At 41.0% G+C, this 21,687-nt stretch overlaps 1 protein-coding gene across 1 annotated transcript; it reads left to right on the forward strand.

Moving 5' to 3' along the window:
- The first annotated feature begins 2,327 nt into the window (after window positions 1-2,327).
- On the forward strand, window positions 2,328-10,280 carry thtpa (thiamine triphosphatase). The gene is made up of 4 exons (XM_028793690.2): window positions 2,328-2,545; window positions 5,854-5,940; window positions 6,162-6,698; window positions 10,015-10,280. The coding sequence occupies exons 2-4, from the start codon at window positions 5,871-5,873 to the stop codon at window positions 10,119-10,121; spliced, it is 714 nt and encodes a 237-aa protein (XP_028649523.1). The 5' UTR covers window positions 2,328-2,545; window positions 5,854-5,870; the 3' UTR covers window positions 10,122-10,280.
- The last annotated feature ends 11,407 nt before the right edge of the window (window positions 10,281-21,687 follow it).

Consider the following 21,687-nt stretch of genomic DNA (forward strand, 5'->3'; position numbering starts at 1 on the left):
AGCGTCACTACAGCTCACAACATGCTAAACTGGATGAGGTGAAAGGACAAATGTGCTTGGATAAATTTAATGCTCTTCTCATGAGTTTAGTTGCCCAACAAAGACTGCGTTCTGACAGGGGCGCTGTCTTGCAAGCAAGTTTTATGGAAAGCAAGTTAGTTGCAAAGAAGCTGAAACCTCATTCAGAAGGAGAATCTGTGATGGACTGCCTTGTTGCTGCTCCACCGCATAAAGTAAAATTGTTCCAAAGTGTCAATTTGTCTCGAAGAACCGTCGCAGAGCATATTACTTATATGGCACAAGATACTGAAAACTCAATGAAGGACACTGCAAGAAATTTCCAGTTTTTTCCAGTTCTCCCACAAAACAATGGACAATTAGCCATTTTTGTGCGAGGGATTGCAGCTGAGTTTGATATGAGGGAGGAATTTCTGTCTTTGCAAGCCATGCATGGCACTACTAAAGGTGAGGATGTGTTTTAGTTATTAGCAAATTTGAACTACCACTTGAAAAATTAAGTGGCCTTGCCATAGATGGAGCCCAGCTGGCCTGCAATAGGGATTTGACAGCATTTTTTAAAAAAGGAAATCAGTCATAGAAGCCTGGATCCGAATGATTTAGTTGTATGCCTCTGTATCATACATTAAGAAAGCTTGTGTGCACATTCCCTGAAGTTCAACTACGTAATGACAACTGTCGTTTCCCACCATAAATTTCATCAAAATCAGAGGTCTAAACAGACGCCAGTTCAGGGAGCTACTCATTGAACTCGAACCTGAGTATGGAAATCTGGTGTACCATTGTGACGTGCAATGGCTAAGTCACACAGATATGGTCACACGGTTTTGCAAACCGAGGGAAGACGTAAAACAGTTCATGGAGATGAAGGGAAAGCCTGCCTTGGACCTATGTGATCTGGCCTTCATGGTGGACATTATAAAGTACCTCTCAGAGCTGAACATCAGGCTCCAAGGCCCCATCCAGCTTCTCAGCTCTCTTTTTTCAAATGTGAAATCATCTGAAGCGAAATTAAAGCTGTGGCAAGTGCAACTGGAAAAGGGCAACACCATGCATTTCCGTACTCTGCAAGAGCAAAAGCCTGCTATGACATGTGAATATGCTGGTGAGTGTGCCAAACTCCTTCTGGCATTTGGTGAGAGGTTTCAGGACATAAATAGTAAACAAAAGGAACGGAACATATTTCCTATGCCACTTAACATGAAACCAGCTGATATACCTGACTACATGCAACATGAAATCATTGAGCTGTAAAGTAACAACGAGCTCAGTTAGGTGAAAGAGAGTTCTATAAACTGTATATATGTCCTGAGGATGTTCCCATTCTGAGGAGACATGCTCTGCAATCTGCGTCTCCGTTTGGGACAACGTAATCCTGTGAACATTTCTTGCAAAGAGTTGATTCCGCTCATGACTGACTGACCAAATCCTGGAAAACCAGCTGCGAGTAGCATCATCATCACTATCATCTGATATCAGACGTCTCACCAAACAGAAGCAGTTCTAGCCATCGCATTAGAGGTTAGTGTGATATGTGTTGAGTAGTTTAGTATGGCCCTTGAAGGATGTTGTAAAAAAAAAATTAAACGGCCCTTTATAGGAAAAAGGTTAACCACCCCTGTAATAATGGATTTAGTAAAAATGTGAAAAATAGATCTTATGTTTTAAGAGCAGAGTATGATAAATTAATTGAACTAGGGGGATGAGAGCGCTATATCCCATTAGGAGTCATGTTTAAAATACCTGATCTATTGTCAATTCTATCCATTTTGTAAAACCGCGTCTCCCAAAAAAATGACCTACGCCTCGAGCCTTTCGCGTCATTATGATTATTATTATTACTGACACTATTATTATTTATTCATTAGAAAAATTTGTTACAAAGCACAAAACAATCTACCTCCGAGCACTGCGGTTGCAACTAGAGTGCGCCGAGTCCTATCCAACTGTCCCATAATCCCTCTACATGCGTGCACTGGCTTGGCCGAATAAGAGTCGCGCTCCCAGAATGCCTATCTTGTTGAGGGGTGGAGTTATGCTAATGAGAGTACAGACTAGCAAAATCGATAAGGATAGGTTTACAATCAACGATGATGTGAAACCGTAGTGGTCCTTGCTGTCAATATATGCCTCGGCGTTTCTGTGGCTGTGCACTGGATAAAATGGTCCTAAAAATGGACGAACAGACTAGAATATAATTATTTAACTTTTATTTCGAAACGTTTTTGTTTTTATTTGGCCAACAGAGTAATGTATAGCGTTCAGTGGCTACAAATCTAATCGCCTCGATAGCTAAGATGTCTCATGAACCGTATTTTTACGCTATGTACAAAGTAGAAACGCCCCTCCAATGGTGAATTAAGTCTTATCTTCGGACAGGACAGTTGAGGCTTCCGCTGCTCTGCTCATTTAGGGACCTCGGTCTCGACGAGAAGAGAGGTTGCTGGGAATTGTAGTCTTATAAGATTTGACTTTTGTGCCTGCTGCTTGTTTAAGTACTTATGTAAATATCCCCCGCAAGAACATAGTAAGTGGGAATTTTTAACTAATTTCTTTTAATCTTGCTTAAGAATAATGTTGTAAACAACAAGAGAGCATCGTGCCGTATCCGAGCCTATAAACAGTGACTGGTGCCGGTTGCGGCTCCCTCACACTTGGGGTTCTACGACATAAATAGACATCGTCATGTTAAATTTGTGCTTGGCATTCTGTTAAATAAATCAAATCAAATTTTCAGTTTATTTAATGACACCTTTTAAAATATCACGCCGTTTGTTACGTTACAATATCGTAGCACGTGCGTTTTTGCAGCTTCTTGCAACGCGCTGTGCCGAGGTCTACGCTTTCCCTTTTGCCGCTTTGTGCCCTACTGTGCCCAGGCTAACCATGTCCGACGTATTGCTGTTGCAACCTGCTCGATTGCTTAGACCCGACTCCTTGTTTTTACGGAGTGCAGCACCTTTCCTTATCTATTTTAGGCTGCTTTAAAAGAATGCTGTACTAGCTGCCCTGATCGATAACAGAGGTTAACGTCTGTGGAAGAGGTAACTTTTTAAATTCAAAAAGCAGTTTTACGGTGTCCCTTTTCAGTGGACATTGAGGCGATCATTTGTAATAAGAATGTCAATCATTTTACAACTGTACACACTTTCTGCGCATTTCAGGTTAACTGCAAGTTCAGGTTAATACAGATGCGAAAGCTGGACCCGTTTGGCCCGGTTTAGTAGTAATTGGACATTTACAGCGCATTGACAATTGCAAGTCTGACGTAAGCATTGATGATTTTGAATGAACAAAAGAACACTAATTTGTGTGGAAATACTTTAAAAATGTTACAGTTTAGGAGTGACAAATTAATGATTGCATCATGATAGTGGTTAATTTACAAAATTGCATGAAAAAAGTCAAATACGGCAGTGGTTATTTTGTTTTAACATTAACACGTTACTGCTTAACTGCATGGTATTACAGTAGGTAAAGACATCCTCCTCATGGATTCAGCTTCCTGGTTTTAAATCCCCATCATTTTCTAAATGAAGTTTCAATATTGTCTTTGTGTTTGTGTGGATTTGCCTCCGGCATCTCCAACGATTTCCACATTAGGTTAACTGGCAGTTCCAACAGCTGCACCTTTTCATTTTCAACTGTAATAATTTGAATGTTATTTGTGGGGGGTCTTCCTCCAGGTACTTCAGTTCCCCCCTTCCAAATCCCCAAAGACATCTAGGTTAGACTACCTGGCCTTTCCAAACTAGCCGTGTATGAGTGTGGGTGTGTGGAGGTTTGCCCTACAATGAACAGGCACCCAGCGCTGCCAAGATGGGCACGGCTCTAAATTGGATTAGGCACGTATGGGTAGTTATGTTAACACTTCTTAATGGCCCAGCATTGGAACTAGCAGGTTCTGAAAATGAATAATGAACACTCGGTGCCAAGTGTGAAATGTCACTTCCGTTTATTTTAAACGTGTTTAGGCCAATTCAGTGTGAGAGTGCGGGAGGCTAAGCCAGCTGCATCTTGATAGGATTCCAGTCCATTTTCTGGGCATACTAACACATGCAGGGCCAAATCTATGAGTTTGCAATTAACTTCACAAAACATTTAATTTACTACTTGCATGTACAGTCATATGAAAAAGTCTGGGAACCCCTCTTAATTCTTGGGATTTTTGTTTATCATTGGTTGAGCTTTCAAAGTAGAAACTTCCTTTTAATATATGACATGCCTTATGGAAACAGTAGTATTTCAGCAGTGACATTAAGTTTATTGGATTAACAGAAAATATGCAATATGCATCATAATAAAATTAGACAGGTGCATAAATGTGGGCACCCCAACAGAGATATTACATCAATACTTAGTTGAGGCTCCTTTTGCCAATCTAACAGCCTCTAGACGCCTCCTATAGCCTTTGACAAGTCTCTGGATTCTGGATGGAGGTATTTCTGACCATTCTTCCATACAAAATCTATCCAGTTCAGTTAAATTTGATGGCTGCCAAGCATGGACAGCCTGCTTCAAATCACCCCATAGACTTTCCATGATATTCAAATCAGGGGACTGTGATGGCCATTCCAGAACATTGTACTTCTCCCTCTGCATGAATGCCTTTGTAGATTTCAAACTGTGTTTTGGGTCATTGTCTTGTTGGAATATCCAACCCCTACGTAACTTCAACTTTGTGACTGATGCTTGAACATTATCCTGAAGAATTTGTTTATATTAGGTTGAATTCATCCAACCCTCGACTTTAACAAGGGCCCCAGTCCCTGCAACCCCACAGCATGATGGAACCTCCACCAAATTTGACAGTAGGTAGCAGGTGTTTTCCTTGGAATGCGGTGTTCTTCTTCCGCCATGCAAAGCTCTTTTTGTTCTGACCAAATAACTCAATTTTTGTCTCATCAATCCAAAGCACTTTGTTCCAAAATGAATCTGGCTTGTCTAAATGAGCATTTGCATACAACAAGCGACTCTGTTTGTGGCGTGAGTGCAGAAAGGGCTTCTTTATCATCACCCTGCCATACAGATGTTCTTTGTGCAAATTGCTCTGAATTGTAGAACAATGTACAGATACACCATCTGCAGCAAGATGTTCTTGCAGGTCTTTGGAGGGGATCTGTGGGTTGTCTGTAACCATTCTCACAATCCTGCACATATGCCGCTCCTGTATTTTTCTTGGCCTGTCAGACCTGCTCGGTTTAACAGCAACTGTGCCTGTGGCCTTCCATTTCCTGATTACATTCCTTACAGTTGAAACTGACAGTTTAAACCTCAGAGATAACTTTTTGTGGCCTTCCCCTAAACCATGAGACTGAACAATCTTTGTTTTCAGATCCTTTGAGAGTTGCTTTGAGGATCCCATGCTGTCACTCTTCAGAGGAGAGTCAAAGGGAAGCACAACTTGCAATTGACCACCTTAAATACCTTTATATCTCATGATTGGACACACCTGTCTGTGAAGTTCAAGGTTTAACGAGCTAATCCAACCAATTTGGTGTTACAAGTAATCAGCATTGAGCAGTGACAGGCATTCAAATCAGCAAAATTACAAGGGGACCCACATTTTTGCACAGCCAGTTTTTCACATTTGATTTAATTTCATACAACTAAATTCTGCTTCACTAAAAATCTTTGTTCAGAAAACACCGCAGTACTCAGATGTTCTTAGGAAATGAAAGACATACCACTGTTATCTTTTTTGTTGAAAGGAGAGTCAGCTATTATGCAGGCTGAGAGGTTCCCAAACTTTTTCATGTGACTATAAACACATTTGTATGTAGATTATTGTAAAATGCTTACACTATTTATCAACTGTCATATTTCTGCTGCCAGGCTTGCAACTTGTGAGGATGAGTTTGGAAGTTGAAAAAAAGTTTGTGTTCAATGCAGACACTGAAGAAAATCTCAGAAAATTAGGAGGTAGGGATAATAATAGTTTCCTCCTTTTATTGTTAAGAAGTACTGTTCATGAATTTGTTATTTACTACTTTTAGTAATTTGGAGTGTTATAATGTGTTTATTAGAAACATTACTAATGTGACTTGAATATACTGACTGCTGTCTACTAGGTGTAACATTAAATTTGATGGAGACGTCCTTTCTTTGCCTGCAACTAATGTCTTCCATCCTTTGCCTACCAGCTGCTTTTCTTGGGGAGCAATTGTTCAAGGACCATTATTTTGACACAGAAGACTTCTCTCTCACCCTCAAGGATGTATGGCTTCGCCGTAGGGGGGATAACTGGGAATTAAAGTGTCCAGTGGGAAGGGACAAGCAAAACAAAATGGACACATGCACTCGCTATAGAGAACTGACAGAGCTTCCGCTAATTCAGGCTCATATTCGGCAGGTGCTTGAGCCAAATGGTATTAAAAAGGAAGGCACTGGTCACACGCATGCTGTGGACAGGACGTTGGAGAAGAACAATTGTGGTCTGACTAAGGGACAGGCAGAAGAAGGAACTGGCGGCTCTTGGCTTAGCGAGTTTGGCCTTGTGGAATTTGCAGTCTTCTCTACTGTACGTCGCACTTTCACTCAACCTGACACCGACAGCATCCATGTAGACTTGGATTATGCAGACTTCGGGTTCCTAGTAGGTGAACTCGAAGTGCTGGTGAAAACAGAGGAGCAGATTCCAGAGGCATTGACCAAAATTAAGGAACTGGCTGAGAAACTGGGTAAGTAAAAGGGACGCAATAAGCAGTTGTTAAGGCTGGTTTATTATGTTTTAATTTTTACCTTTCCTTGGGTGTGATCTGGTAAAGTGGCAATGGTAGATGAGCACCAGCAACCTGCTGCCCTTAAGAATATTAAGGTTAGACAGCAAATCGCAAGCCAGACAGGCGACACTCCAGGTGTCTTATTTAAGGGTGTACTCACACTAGCAGTCTGTTCCGTGCCTGAGTACATTTGTCCGCATGTAACCCCAAAGTCTAGTTCGTTTGACTCGTGTGATCGCTCCATGCTGGGCCAACCGTGCTGCGCCCTGGTTCACTTAGAAGAGGTGGGCCCAGGCACGGTTCAGTAGGATTTGGGAACAGTGTGATCGCTAAACGTACCTGAGCACAGAGCATAGACATGACGTCAATGGTGCGACAAGTCAGTTAACATCATTGCAATAACCTCCATCCATCCATCCATTATCCAACCCGCTATATCCTAACTACAGGGTCACGGGGGTCTGCTGGAGTCAATCCTAGCCACCACAGGGCACAAGGCAGGGAACAAACCCCGGGGAGGGCACCAGCCCACCGCAGGGCGTGCACACATACACACCAAGCACACACTAGGGACAATTTAGGATCGCCAGTGCACTTAACCGGCATGTCTTTGGACTGTGGGAGGAAACTGGAGCATTCGGAGGAAACCCACGCAGACACGGGGAGAACATGCAAACTCCATCCAGGGAGGCAGCAGCGCTACCCACTGCACCACCGTGCCACATTACAATAACCTACACATCATTTGTCTCTCGTGCGTGCTGCATGATTGACAGCAAAGCGCTGTGCTGCACACTCAATAAATCTGTAAGAGGGTACAGCGTTATCCTGTCCTACACAAAATAAGGAAAATCATTTTGAAATGCACGCTGTCGCTTGTTGTTCGGATCTTGTTTTAGCTTTACATGAAGTCACATGTTGATGACGAAAGCGTGAGTGGGCCCTGAATGTTAAACGCAGTGTGAGTGCAGGCCAGCGGGGGAGTAGGGAGGGAGGACAGTCGTGCTCGGGCACAGTACGGGAAAAACGGGCCTCGTGTGAGTTGGTTATCCGTTCAAACGTACACTTTAAGGGAAAGCGAATTTAATAACTTAATGTCAATGAGAATTTTTGAAAAAGGCTGCTGTGCTACAGGTTTTCAGTGATTAAAAAACTTTTTAATGGAAAAAAAATGTATTTGTATTGAGATGCTGTTCTGATTGGCTTTCTTATTTAACATTGTTTGTGTCCTTTCAGGTTTGTTTTTTTTTTTACCTTAAGGAATTAATTTACGTCGTTAATAATTTTCTTTCTGTTACCATTATAGTGAGAAGTCAAGTAAAATGACACCTTTTATTGGCTAACTAAAAAAATTACAATATGCAAGCTTTCAAGGCAACTCAGGCCCCTTCTTCAGGCAAGATGTAATCACCCAAGTATTTCTGTTACCATTTAAAGACTGAAAATAATTTCTGCTGTAACCTAATGCCATTTTTCTTTACCCTTTAAGCGCGCCCGTTTCAATGGTAATTATTCCCAGGATCCCTTGAGGTTTTGCAACCTTTGACATCTTATCCCGAATCATCTAATAATGGATTATATAGAACTTTTTGTTGCAACTTCTTTATTAGCGCTTTTTGTTGCTTTTTAATTATCTGCCTTGTCATTTAAAACGTTGTGATTTGGGTTTGGCGAAATGTCAGTTTAGTCTTTTTGGTACACTTTTTTTTTATTCTACTTTTTCCGGTCTTTTCATTAAAATTTTCTCCTTCTCTCCAAGATAGTACAGATCCATCAGTACTACATTTCAGTAATCATATTGTACAAATTATTTACTGTCATTAAATCAATAAATGCCAATTCTTCCTAAAATTTTGTGACGAGAAAGGTGTGGCAGGCAGCACATTCATAGCCAGCGCTTCTCAAAGATTGGAACTGCCTGGCGATATGCAATCCCCGTGCAGCTTGTTTGTTCAGTTTAGTGTTTAGAGTCCATAGTGGATGACGTTAATCGATTCTTAAGTTTTGAAAAGACTCTAACTGTGAAAGCTTACAATGGTACAATTATTCTGTCAACTTCATCTATTGATTGGGTTTCATACTGTTTATGGTGTCAGTTACAATTATATATAAACGTAAAGGCAGTATTTTAAAAATTCACATCAGTCTCATAAAACTCTTGATTAAATTCATTTTTCTAATAAAATCACACCCACCTGCAGTAAAAAAATCATGTAGTCGTTTAAGTTGATCTTCAATTATTATCCATAGTGCATTTAATAATCTGTTTCCTTTGGTTTAAGGTTGCAGTCTCTTGCAGGCTGAAGAAAAAACAACTGCAACTCTAATATGAAGTTCTTGATTATTTGACAATCTCAACTCTAACTGCTGTCAAAAGATGGTGGGGAGATCTACTGCAATCATTTTCTTCTTTTTTTAAATCTGTACATTTAGCCACATAAAACTAGTGGATAGTGAACCCCCTGTAATGGACTGATGCCCGCACCTGTTTCTGCCAGGACAGACTTGGGGCCTACCACCCTAAGGGGGATTAAGCAGATTTGCTAAATGGATACTGGGATACATTTCACTTGACTTTTCAGTTTTCTCCTGAGCGTACATGTGATGGTTATACTTTACCTGCTCCATGATAATATTCTTTCTGAAGTTCTTCATCGTCAGATACAACGCCAACTTCATCCTGTTAGACCACCCTGCTCACATGGCTTTTCAGTGCTGCAGGCATACGAGCGCTGTGTACTAGTGGACACAGACAGACAGACAGACAGACAGACAGACAGACAGACAGACAGACAGACAGACAGACAGACAGACAGACAGATAGATAGATAGATAGATAGATAGATAGATAGATAGATAGATAGATAGATAGATAGATAGATAGATAGATACTTTATTAATCCCCAAGGGGAAATTCACACTCCAGCAACAGCATACTGATAAAAACAATATTAAATTAAAGAGTGATAAAAACACAGTACAATGTATAGTGTTAACGTTTACCCCCACATACACTACACAACAACCACATTCTATCCATAAATCAGCATTGGTCCGTTTCCTGAATCGGCTTTTTGTATTACTGGGTGAAATGGTATTATAAAGTTAGCACTGGGAGCAGCAATCTGTCTATAAACGTGGCGATACTGTGCTAAAAACCCAGACATGCAGCTTGACTCGCCTAACCTGATGCCGTGTGGTGAACCTTTCCCGAGCAGCAGATGTGCATATCATGACACCCCATATTAAGCCAAATTGTTTTCTTTCTCCTCAGGTGTGAGCAACTCTCAGAGGGTTCCTGGGAAAATGGACGCTTACCTGCAGCGGTTCTGTCCAGACCATTACCAGAGGCTTCTTGACGCACATGTTCTCCACAGATAAAGAAATGACAGTCTGCTGTTCACCATCCCATACCCTTCATAACCCTGTGATGATTTTTTTTTTCTTATAAAGACTAAATTCTTAAGAAGTGGAAAATTTGACAGATTATTATTTTGAAAGAATGCATGTAAACAGCCAATAAAATCATCCATAACAAGAGTATGTGCATGAATTCTGTGCATTTGTCAAACACTTAATATTAGGGAGGGAAAAAAATACACATTTGAGGCAGAAGAAAACTCTAGAACAGTTGTCCTCAAATTGCATTTTTTTTTGCCAGCACATCATATCCAGAAATCTACATCTGCTTTTGTTTGGACTCTAGTTATACTTAATTATTCATTGATATTTCAAAGCTGACTGATTGCAGTACAGGATCATTGAGTGTCAGCAATAGGCGCAAGGCAAACCCCATCCAGTGACCCCTGACCATCTGAACAGCTCACGTCCACTGATGTTTAAGCACATCTTCATAAGATCATCTGGGCTGCTTGAGCCGTTTATCCCACTGCTTTCCTCATCTCCAGGCTGCTTCATCCTCCGTGTTTTGGTTATGATGCCCATTAATTATTTATTCCTAAAGCTAAACAGTACTACTGAGCTTTGTGTGGTCTTTGAAGTTCTGTCCCCTGTTGCCTGTTAACTTTGTACGTTTTTGGGAAATACCTAAATTTATTATATGTGTAGTGATTTACATTGTAATGTGCCAGTGACACGATGATAATAATCACCTTACTGATGGTTTGGACGGGTCTGTTCGTGTTTTGTGAACTGTGATAACAATACTGATATCAGCTCTCCACAATACAGCACTTGGGTTTATTTGATCATTAAATGAATAAACAGTAAAACTTGAAGTGGTGTCCGTCCATCATTGGCATACCTGCTTACAACCAAAGCCATTTCACCTTTGGAATGTGATAAGAAACCGAACAAAAATCCAGGAGGACAAACGCAGGACACAGATGGAGCAAATTCTTGTCCTGTGTTCTTCGTGTATGATGTCAGCCCAGGCCAGCACACACTTAGTAAAGACTTCTGACAGAATATTTTCACTGTCCTGTTTAATGAAAAAAAATGTTTTTAATGGATCTTACTACTTAATTTTTGTTGAATCGTTTTTTTTATATTAAACCACAGGGCAGTTAAGAAGTGAATCCACATTTCCAAGGCTGAATTTTTAGTTTTCTTCTAGAAGAGAGCACCGGGTTCTCTGCAGGTACCACAGCTAGAGGAGATTTGGGACATTTTGTTCAGACGTTTAGTTAAAGTCCTCAGAGATGAGAGGTGACTTACAATTTAGCACTACACTCTTAAAAATGAAAGTGCCAGGGTAGCTCTTCAGAGCAATGCCATAGGGCAGAGGTGGGCAAACTTTTCTCCCTGAGGGCTACATGGACATCTGTAAGGTCTCTGGCAGGCCATATGTGACAAAAATATAAATTTACTAAATAATAACTTATTTTCACACAGAAATACACTTATTAGCCAAATAACTATAACTCTGGTACACAACTCTTTGCTGTAATTCACTTTCTGATACGTGCTGTGCTTAGCTTGAAAATGTCTCTTCAAACTCCTTAAAAACAGCAACACTGTCATGGCACGTTAGGCACACTGCTTTACTTTCAACATTTGTAAAAAACAAAAAAAATAATAACTTGTATGTCCATTCCTTGTTAAAAACACGGCATTCTTCAATTTTACGTTTTTTTCACAGCAGCACTCATTTGAAATATAATTCAGTGCTTGGATGACGATGGCTGAATGTATCGGAGCGATTCAAACCCATGCATGAGACTGTGTGTGCTCACATCACACCCGGACTTGTGACTGCATATGATCAAAACGTCAGTGTGCGCGTACGGTGGCATGCAGGACAAACTCCAGTTATACCATAAATACGAGCTTATGGTTATACACATGCAACATTCTAAACGAGCTTGCTCATTTGGTCACATGTTCCAAAACATGCACTGACTATATACTGTATTTAATTTGTCATTTTTGTTAATAAAATCAGAAAAGTTTTAAACTTACGTGGGAGCTGTACAATTTGACGTCATGGGCCGTAGTTTGTCCTCCCTTGCCATAGGGGATCCATTTTTGGTTCCAGAATGAACCTTTATGTATTTACATCTGTAACAGGCTTCATAAATAATCATGAATAGATGATAACAGATTTGTGAAATACCAGTGGCTCATGATTGTAAAAGGACTCTTCCTGCCTACAGCAGCGCAGGTTTTCTTAACGTGTTAAGTGTCCAGCTGGGTAGCCCACCATACAAACAGTTTACATTTTTTTTCTACATATTAGGAAGATTTTCAAAGCACAAAGATCCAACTTCATATGCAAAGAACTCTTACCAGAATGAAATGATTTTTTGTCAGTCATTGGCTGTAAGGCAGTGGTCTCCCGCTTTGGTCCTGGAGGGCCGCAGTGACTGTAGGTTTTCATTCTAACGCTTTTCTTAATTAGTGACCAGTTTTTGCTGCTAATTATCTCCTTTTCCTTTCATTTTAATTGACTTGTTTTTTTAAGATTTGTTCCCCTGAATTTCTTCATCATTCCTCTGAATTGCTTCTTTTCTTTCCTTAAATGGCACCCAAACCAGCTAAGTCAGGGCCTCAAACCAGTTGCTTAATTAGGCGCCAAGTCTTGTTGTTAATTAAACCCGTTCTTTAATTCTATGGCTTGTTGCTGCTCTCATTGTTGATTTTCTCTTTTCTAAGAGCGCTGCTAAAAAGTATTGGGGACCTGAGAAGATTAGCATTCCTGAGACCTTCATCTTCCTTTATTTTCAGATATTGTATGATGGTCACAGTTTGATGGTCATGTTTTGGTTCATTTTGTATCTCATTGTTGTTTGGCTGGTAGTTAAAGAAAAAGAAACAGTTAAGGGACCGGAGCCTTCAACAGCAAGTCAGTTAAAATGAATTCAAAAGAAGTTCAATAGCAGCAAAAACAGGTCACTAATTAAGAAAAGGGTTAGAATGAAAACCTGCAGCCACGGTGGTCCACCAGGATCGGAGGTGGGGACCCCTGTTCTAAGAGGAATCACACAACCCAGTAAAGAACCATGTAGTGCCATTTAAAAAACCATTTAGGAGTGTAGTCCCTCACGAATGGTCATAAGCCTTGGGTGGTGACTGTGGTAATGACATTGTGGATAAAACGGATGAATTGAGGAGCATGTGTGGTGTTGCGTCGCTCACTAATGAAATAAGGAGGTTTGCTATCTTTTTTTTTTTTTACAATTATTAATGTTGTTAATAATTAATGTTACATTTTGGCCTCTGGCTCGTTACTATACATTTTTTAATACACTTTTAAATTAAATTTCAGAGATGCTGTCAATGCAGACTTAGCATCGGCTCATCTCAACTGTCTTTCAGAGAAGCTGCGAACTTCAGAAATGTCACAGGGTGAGTGAAAATGATCTGATAGCTGCCTACGTGTGTAACATTTGAGTATGTAAGAGACTCTGAGGGCTATACTAAATATTCTCATTTTAACCTGGTAGCACTGCGATCACCACCACCGCCTAAAGAGCCTCATTATGCCCTAGCGGAGAAGCTACAATCTGTCACTTTCCCATTCTGCTCTCTTCATTTAAATTTCCTGTTGGTGTTTTGGGAGCAGAGTAAGGCCACCGTCAGTGTGCTGCTCAATCCACTTAAAAAGCCAAAAAAAAAAATACTCGTGAAAATAAAAAGCTGATTAAATGAAATACGTGTGTATGATATCACAACAAAAACAGCATAACTACAACAATGCTGTGTCTCTTTTTGGATTTGTAATTCTTTTTTAATTGTACTAGGGGGCTTCACCCCCTGCTTGCTTTGCTCGCCAACCCCCCCGGCCTGCGCTACACGTTAGCCTCTTTGTGGTTCTGCCGCTCGCGTATGGGGATGCAGATGTACAATTTAAACAGATTTTTATTTTCATGGGAATTGTTACATATGCATCAACGCAACGTATAACTGTCCATGACTGAATTTCGTTTCTTTCTCTCTATTAAATAAAACAACTTTTTCGAATGTTTGGCTCTGAGATTTGTTAATTATGTTTGCCAAAGCTATTCTAACGGGAAACTGTTAACGCTTTAATACGAATGGCATATCAAGATCTCCATTGGTGTCTGTTATCCACAGAAGATGTACTACATTACCTTTCTTAGATACATCCTTCTTTCTACAGTAGTTCATGCACTGTAAGACTGGACGGTGTTAACAGTTGTAGATATCCCTTGGGATATTGTAAGTTGTTGTTTTCATTTTCCGCACCACCAACTATCTCAGCATAGTCTATTAATACGCATTTAACCGTTCAACATTTTTAGTCGCATTTAACCTATTTGATGTGTTATAAATCGACATTCCTCATTTCTCGTTGCTAGGATTGCCCGTGTACTCATTTTTTATGTTGATAACCCTTTGCGATGAAATTCTTCAATAAGATTTGGACATAATACATCTTCTTTAATTGGAAACTTAAAGTGAGGAAAACGTAAAAATGTATAAGAGCTGAGAGAGCAGGATAAAAACATTCACACGAATGAGAGTTGAGAGGACCATGGTCTTGTTTGAAAATGTTTGAGAGGAGGACGTGAAGGCAAAAGTCTCGTCTTGAAGGACTTGAAAAAATCTCTCCTCCAAAAAGTCTCGTTGCGTTGAAGGATTTTTTTATTTAATAGAGAGATATAATGAAATGAAATTAGAGGTCAACATTATTGAATTAGGGTAAGAAAAGTGTCCCACCGAGAGCAACCACTTGAACGCATGTTCAGGTGACGTTACCCGATGGGAATTTCATATTTCGTATGATACATGAATGGGTCAACCGTCTCCAGTTGCTGGTGAATCCTCCAAGTGGTGCAGATCATGTAATCCCTCAAGTGTGTCCTGGATCTCCTCCCAGTGGTCTGTGCCAATTACCTCTTGAGGGAGCCATTTGGAGGGCCTTCTCTTTAAACATACATATATAACTAGCTCATCTCACTCTCCAGCAGCAACTCTACCTAAAAAGATTAGAGTTTATTTGTCCCCAAGGAGAAGTTACAGAAGCTCAATACATGTATAAAATAACCCCCACCAAAAAACACATAAGAACCTGTAGTACAGATAATAGTGAGCTGCTGGGTTGTAGAAGGCAGTAAGATAAGGTCAGAGCGGCTCAGATTGTACCTCAGGTTTGTATTTAAAGTCAGGGCTGCATCAGGAGTGGGCAGGAGGAGGAGTATAGGGACCTAATCAATGACTTTGTTAAATGGTGCGACTCAAACCACCTACACCTGAACACCAGCAAAACCAAGGAGCTGGTGGTGGATTTTAGGAGGCCCAGACCCCTCATGGACCCCGTGATCATCAGAGGTGACTGTGTGCAGATGGTGCAGACCTATAAATACCTGGGAGTGCAGCTGGATGATAAATTAGACTGGACTGCCAATACTGATGCTCTGTGCAAGAGTGAACAGAGCCGACTATACTTCCTTAGAAGGCTGGCGTCCTTCAACATCTACAATAAGATGCTGCAGATGTTCTATCAGACAGTTGTGGCGAGCGCCCTCTTCTATGTGTGGGGAGGCAGCATTAAGAAGAAAGACGCCTCACACCTGGACAAACTGGTGAGGAAGGCAGGCTCTATTGTTGGCATGGAGCAGGACAGTTTAACATCTGTGGCAGAGCGACGGGCACTCAGCAGGCTCCTATCAATTATGGAGAATCCACTGCATCCACTAAATAGTATCATCTCCAGACAGAAGAGCAGCTTCAGCGACAGACTGCTGTCACTGTCCTGGCTCCACTGACAGACTGAGAAAATCGTTCCTCCCCCAAACTATGCGATTCTTCAATTCCACCCTGGGGGGTAAACATTAACATTATACAAAGTTATTGTCTGTTTTTTTTTTTACCTGCATTATTATCAATCTTTAATTTAATATTGTTTTTTGTATCAGTAAGGTGCTGCTGGAGTATGTGAATTTCCCCTTGGGATTAATAAAGTATCTATCTATCTATCTATCTATCTATCTATCTATCTAATAACATGGAGTAGAGCAGGTCCAGCTTGGAGAGTCCATGAGTGGAAAATGCTGACAGACGTCTGTTGTCTTGTTTGAAGTCACCAACACTGAGAGCGATTCACCATTAAGATATTCCTACCTAGACACGGTGAATCATTTCTGTGGCCGAGTCAGCCTGGATGATGAAACTTCTTTCCCTGGGCAGTAACATGGACAGACTCAATCGTCATCTCAACATCTGAATCACACATTTAGTTGTAATAATTGTGCTCCCTTTTTTCACCATTGTGCATTCACATACTGTTCATCCTGCTTTTCCCACACAGTGTGATGAAACCCATTGAACATTAAAACAGCATCTGAAAGAAGGGGATTAAGCCAGTTATCCACGGTACCCAAAATGTCAAAGTGTTTGTATTTGTCGTGATTCCTCATGAGATGTAACAGTTCATACAACTTATATAAAATAATGAAGCATTTCTCGTTATGTGGAGTCAGGCCAGTTCTGAATCCTTTCCACTTTACTTTAATTCTTGCTCCAGATCTTCGCCCTTTAGATGGAACTTTATTTGTCCCCAGGGGAAAATTAGGCTTTTTACATAAGCTCTTTCAATAAATGCACACATAAAGAGATAGATAAATCAATATATATACTCATACACTATGGTCCGAACACACACCAGAATGACTATAAAGCAAGAAAATTCCAAAGAAAGAAAAGTTCTGACTTGGCAGGCCCTCTCCCAGTGAGGCAGTATGCAGGTGTATTGCTGTTTATATAAAGGAGCGCCCCCCCCCATAATGGATAATTCATTAGCTGGAAGTCCTCTCAGTGTTAGTGTGTCAGAGATAGGATGTGCAAAAGGTAAATCCTAACATCCCCGTAATGATTTCCTGTTGCTTGCAATAATGAAGTTGTCAGTCTGCCCGCCTCGCTCACTGGTGGTAGAGCAGGGGTGGCAAGCGCGGATCGTGGAGGGCAGCAGTGGCTGCAGGTTTTCATTCAAACCACTTTGTTAATTTCTAGCCAATTACTGCTGCAAATTCAACAGTTGTCTTTTGCCTTAAATTTTAATTGACTTGCATTTTATGACTCAGACCCTTTAATTGTGGCTTTTTTCCTCAACCAGCAAAGCTTGCCATCAGATTAGCAGTGTAGCATGCTGGGAGGACCGGGGGAGCAAGCAAGGCCAGAGCGTTACCTCCCCAGGGACGCTAGATGGCAACCCCACTGGTTTGCAGCAGTGCGTCAGACTCCAGCAGGGCTTCATGGGAGTTGGAGTGTGGTGCAGCCCTGTTGGGATCCGCGGGTGCTGCCAGGGGGTGCTGCAGCAGCAGCTGTTGTGCCCTTATAGGCAGTTCTTCGCCACACCCGGAAGTGCTGCCGGAAACGAGTAATCAAGTACCTGGAGCACTTCCGGGTGCGTTATAAAAGGAGCCACTACTCCGGGAGCCAGAGTCAGGAGGAGGAGGAGGAGGACGAAGCTTGACCAGAGGAGTGGAGGAGGAGGAGTATTGTTTGTGTGCTGTGCTTTGGACTGTGTTGTCCAAACAGGGAAGGTGTGTCCCACAAGAAAAAAATAAAACCTGTGTGCCTTGAACTTGTGTCCCACGTTTGTCTGTGTTGGGTTAAGCTGGCGCTGCCAGCCTGGTGGGCCACAGCAGCTAAATCAGGTATCTCAGACTTGACTCCTGGAGGTCCACTATTCTCACTCGAATTAGAAGCAAGTGCTTGCTGCTAATGAAGCTCATTATTTAACTTTATGGCTTCTTAGAGTTCTCATTCTGTCACACCAGGCATTTTCTAAACTGTTCGTTTTCTGTTTTTTGTGAGCACTAGCAAAATGACTTAGGCCTTCATCTTTTAAAAAAAGAACATTTTAAATAGGGAATTAATTAAAATTAAAGCGAAATAAGCAATTCTACTTGTTACTAATTTAAAAAGTATCTGGAACAAAAACCTACAGCAAGTGTGGCCCTCTAGAATCTGTCATGGATGAGTGTAAGGGAAAGCTGAAGGAATAGAAGGGAGTGACTTTGTGGGCCAAAGTTGCATGCTAGTGAGCACAAAGTTAAAAACATGTCACCGCCAAGCTGCTCCTCTGCAGTGTTCATTCTCATTTACAGTGTTAGAATAAAAACAAAGGAGCAAATGGCTCAGAAAAAAAGCTATGAAGTACAGGCACAAAGAGTGCTAAAAGTTAAGAAAAAGAAAGCACTTGATTTTGTCTTATAAACACACACCAGAAAATTAAAAAAAAAAAAAAACATTTTAATAGTAAATCACATGTAATGGTACATTTTTGACTGGGAAATTAGATCAGAAAATCCATCTTAATAAAAGGGCTAGCTGTGCTGTCTGTCTAAGATGAGTTGAAATCAAGTAATCAACGTAGACCTCAGTGTTAATGTTTGCAGTGCCTCTGTTATATGCCATTTGGTATGGGATTTGTAAGAACAGTGTTAATGTTTGAGATACTGTACATATCCTAGGACAAGTGTCTGTGTATGTCCAGTTGCTAGGTCTCTGTCATTCCAACAGATGGCACATCACAAACAATTGTTATAATAAAATGCAATGCATTTGTCATTTCAACATATGGCACATCTCAAATATTAACACTACTTTTATGAATCCCATACCACTGGCATATAACAGAAACATATTGTTAACGCTGAGGACTATGTTTGTTACTGAAACGTCAACCCATCTTAGAGTAGCACAGCCAGTCTGCTAAACAAACCAAGACATCAGTTGAATTGTTAATATGAACCTGTTTGGATAAAAAAAAAAAAAAAATGTGGCACCAGTGTTTGTTCAACTGGATTCCTGTTTGCAGAAACTGGTGGTGTAGAAGTGCAGTATGTTAAGAACAACACAGGTCAGGTCAATGTTATAGGCATAAACATAAAATAGAAAATCTAGAGCAGGGGTTCTCAAAGTTTAAGCCAAGACACCCCCCAAAAATGAACCACCTGGCCAGGGCACCCCACTCATATAAACCCAATCCTGCAAAGCCAGGCCATGTTCCTGGATCTTGGTTTCTGCTAACAGCAAATGCTTAACTGTAGCAGACTACTAACAAATACATGACCTAATACAGTATCACGTCTCTAGGCCAGAATACTCCACCGTTTTTCTTGGTGTACCACCTCCTGCAATTATAAAAGTTTGAAGTACTTCCACTTTTTAACCTGAAATTTTACCTGAACTCTTGCTAGGCACCAGTAAAGGGGACATTTCTTTAACCAAACCCCATCCCCAAGAGGGTTAACGAGGGATTACTGATATTTTTTGTGGGTCTATGTTTCTAATTTTCCATGCATATGCAAAATAATTTTTTAACAAATAATTTTTGATGTAAAAACAGTAGGATGATTGACTGTACAATGCTGAGTTTACAAAAAACTATACAGTTATATCTGAATCGAGATCCACTCACCTGTTACAACACACTTTTGCAAAACTCCGCCAGTCGTGGCGTGTCATTCTCAGGCAGTCTCCATCCTGGCATGGATTGGCTGAAAGTGGTGGGCAGCGAGATGGGGCTGTAGTCTCAGACCTTGTGGGTGGTGGACTTAGAATAGGAGAACAAGGACGAGTGAAAGAGACTGGAATGGAGACTCGCTGCAGGAGTGCTGTGAGACGGAGCAGGGGAAGTAAAATGCAGCCTAGCATGATATGGGGACTCGGGTAATGCTGTTGTATAACTCACGGCCCTTTTTAATGCCCACTAACCCACCCTTTTGGGTACACTGCAGCACTTGTCTATAAATACATTGACACAGGACAACTTTCATGCAACAACTGCAGAACATGTTCAGTTATATTTATTTAAAAACACAGTCAAAACAAAGACTCTCTTTAAAGTTGGATTGAATTTTGGTTTTTTTTTTTGGAATGTCAACCTCGCCAGGAGTGCTGTAGCCAGCAAAGTTCAGCCTGATAGACCCGCTGGGGTCCATAGCCCCCAGTTTGAAAACAACTGTTATAAAGAGGCTGAATGAGCTGAGGGGCTGCCACTAAAGCTGCTTTTCAAAGTAAAGTTCCTTCACCCCAGTTAGGACACTGATAAATATGTTAATGTCGGGGGTATATGTTTTAATAAGCTGAAATCTGACTTTGAGATACAGCTTCTGTGCAGCCTTCTGGGCTTTTGTCGTCTCCAAAACACACTTCTTATATTCATGTTTCTGAGCAAAGTCCAGCACTGTCTGAGTCAGTCGAACACCAAGTCCACGGCGACGGTACTGCCTGTCTACTATCATCCGGAACATCTCACAGCTCTCTGCAGTGTCTTGACATTCTGCTTTGTGATGACTGGTATCAGATTGTGCATTATTTTGTCGTGGACCTTCATCACCCATCTCCTCCTGAGCAGATGTAATGTTCGCAGATGTGCTCTTTCTTAGTTTACTTTTTCGGTCACGTGTGATTACTTCTTTCTTTGATGCACCAGCACAACTCTTCACTGCCACCATTCCACCTATGACTTTTAATTTCTTATGTTCTGCCACCCAATAACAATCACCAGGTGATGACAAAAAGTGCTTCTCAATGTCTTTCATCTCTGATGCCAGTTTGTCATTAACATAAAAGGCATAAAACATGTGGCAGCACCAGTAGACAGCTATGATCCAGGCAGTGGCCACCACAAATCCTAGCCATCTGAGATGGCCTGGCAGGGCATATGTAAGAGCGGCAATGCCTGCCAGGACAGCCATGTTGACTGGATGAGGTAGAGCTTCCTTGAAAGCTGGAGCGACACCTTCCATGGTGCCATCAATGAACAGCCTTTTGACAGCTGGATAGTCTTTAGGTTCAAACACCTGGATCTGGAAATCAGAGGCATCACATTTATCTTCAACTGGCATCTTCAAATCTGCAAACAGCAAACAAAAATTATGGCAGACTTCAGGGCAAACCACAAGATCTTCCACTCAGTAAGTGCTGATTGGCTGAATGGCCTCTTCTTGCTCGTTAAATGTGTTATGTTGTAAGTTTTTGTTTTTTTTCTGATAGTAGTCCTGTCTTTAATATACAAGGAGTCAGGCTTGGCTCAATTTCTAGATACTGTGCATCCGGAGAGTATTCACAGCGCATCACTTTTTCCACATTTTGTTATGTTACAGCCTTTTTCCAAAATGGATTAAATTCATTTTTTTCCTCAGAATTCTACACACAACACCCCATAATGACAACGTGAAAAAAGTTTACTTGAGGTTTTTGCAAATTTATTAAAAATTAAAAAAAACTGAGAAATCCCATGTACATAAGTATTCACAGCCTTTCCTCAATACTTTGTCAATGCACCTTTGGCAGCAATTACAGCCTCAAGTCTTTTTGAATATGATGCCACAAGCTTGGCACACCTGTCCTTGGCCAGTCTCGCCCATTCCTCTTTGCAGCACCTCTCAAGCTCCATCAGGTTGGATGGGAAGCGTCGGTGCACAGCCATTTTAAGATCTCTCCAGAGATGTTCAATCGGATTCAAGTCTGGGCTCTGGCTGGGCCACTCAAGGACATTCACAGAGTTGTC

Source organism: Erpetoichthys calabaricus, chromosome 2 (assembly GCF_900747795.2).
Source record: "Erpetoichthys calabaricus chromosome 2, fErpCal1.3, whole genome shotgun sequence".
NCBI classification, from domain to species: Eukaryota; Metazoa; Chordata; class Cladistia; order Polypteriformes; family Polypteridae; genus Erpetoichthys; species Erpetoichthys calabaricus.

Excerpts from the sequence above, each read along its gene's own strand:
- thtpa (XM_028793690.2), top strand. The coding sequence starts at position 5,871 with ATGAGTTTGGAAGTTGAAAAAAAGTTTGTGTTCAATGCAGACACTGAA. Across the intron at positions 5,941-6,161 it reads AAATCTCAGAAAATTAGGAG|CTGCTTTTCTTGGGGAGCAA; the intron begins GTAGGGATAATA and ends TTTGCCTACCAG. Across the intron at positions 6,699-10,014 it reads GGAACTGGCTGAGAAACTGG|GTGTGAGCAACTCTCAGAGG; the intron begins GTAAGTAAAAGG and ends CTTTCTCCTCAG.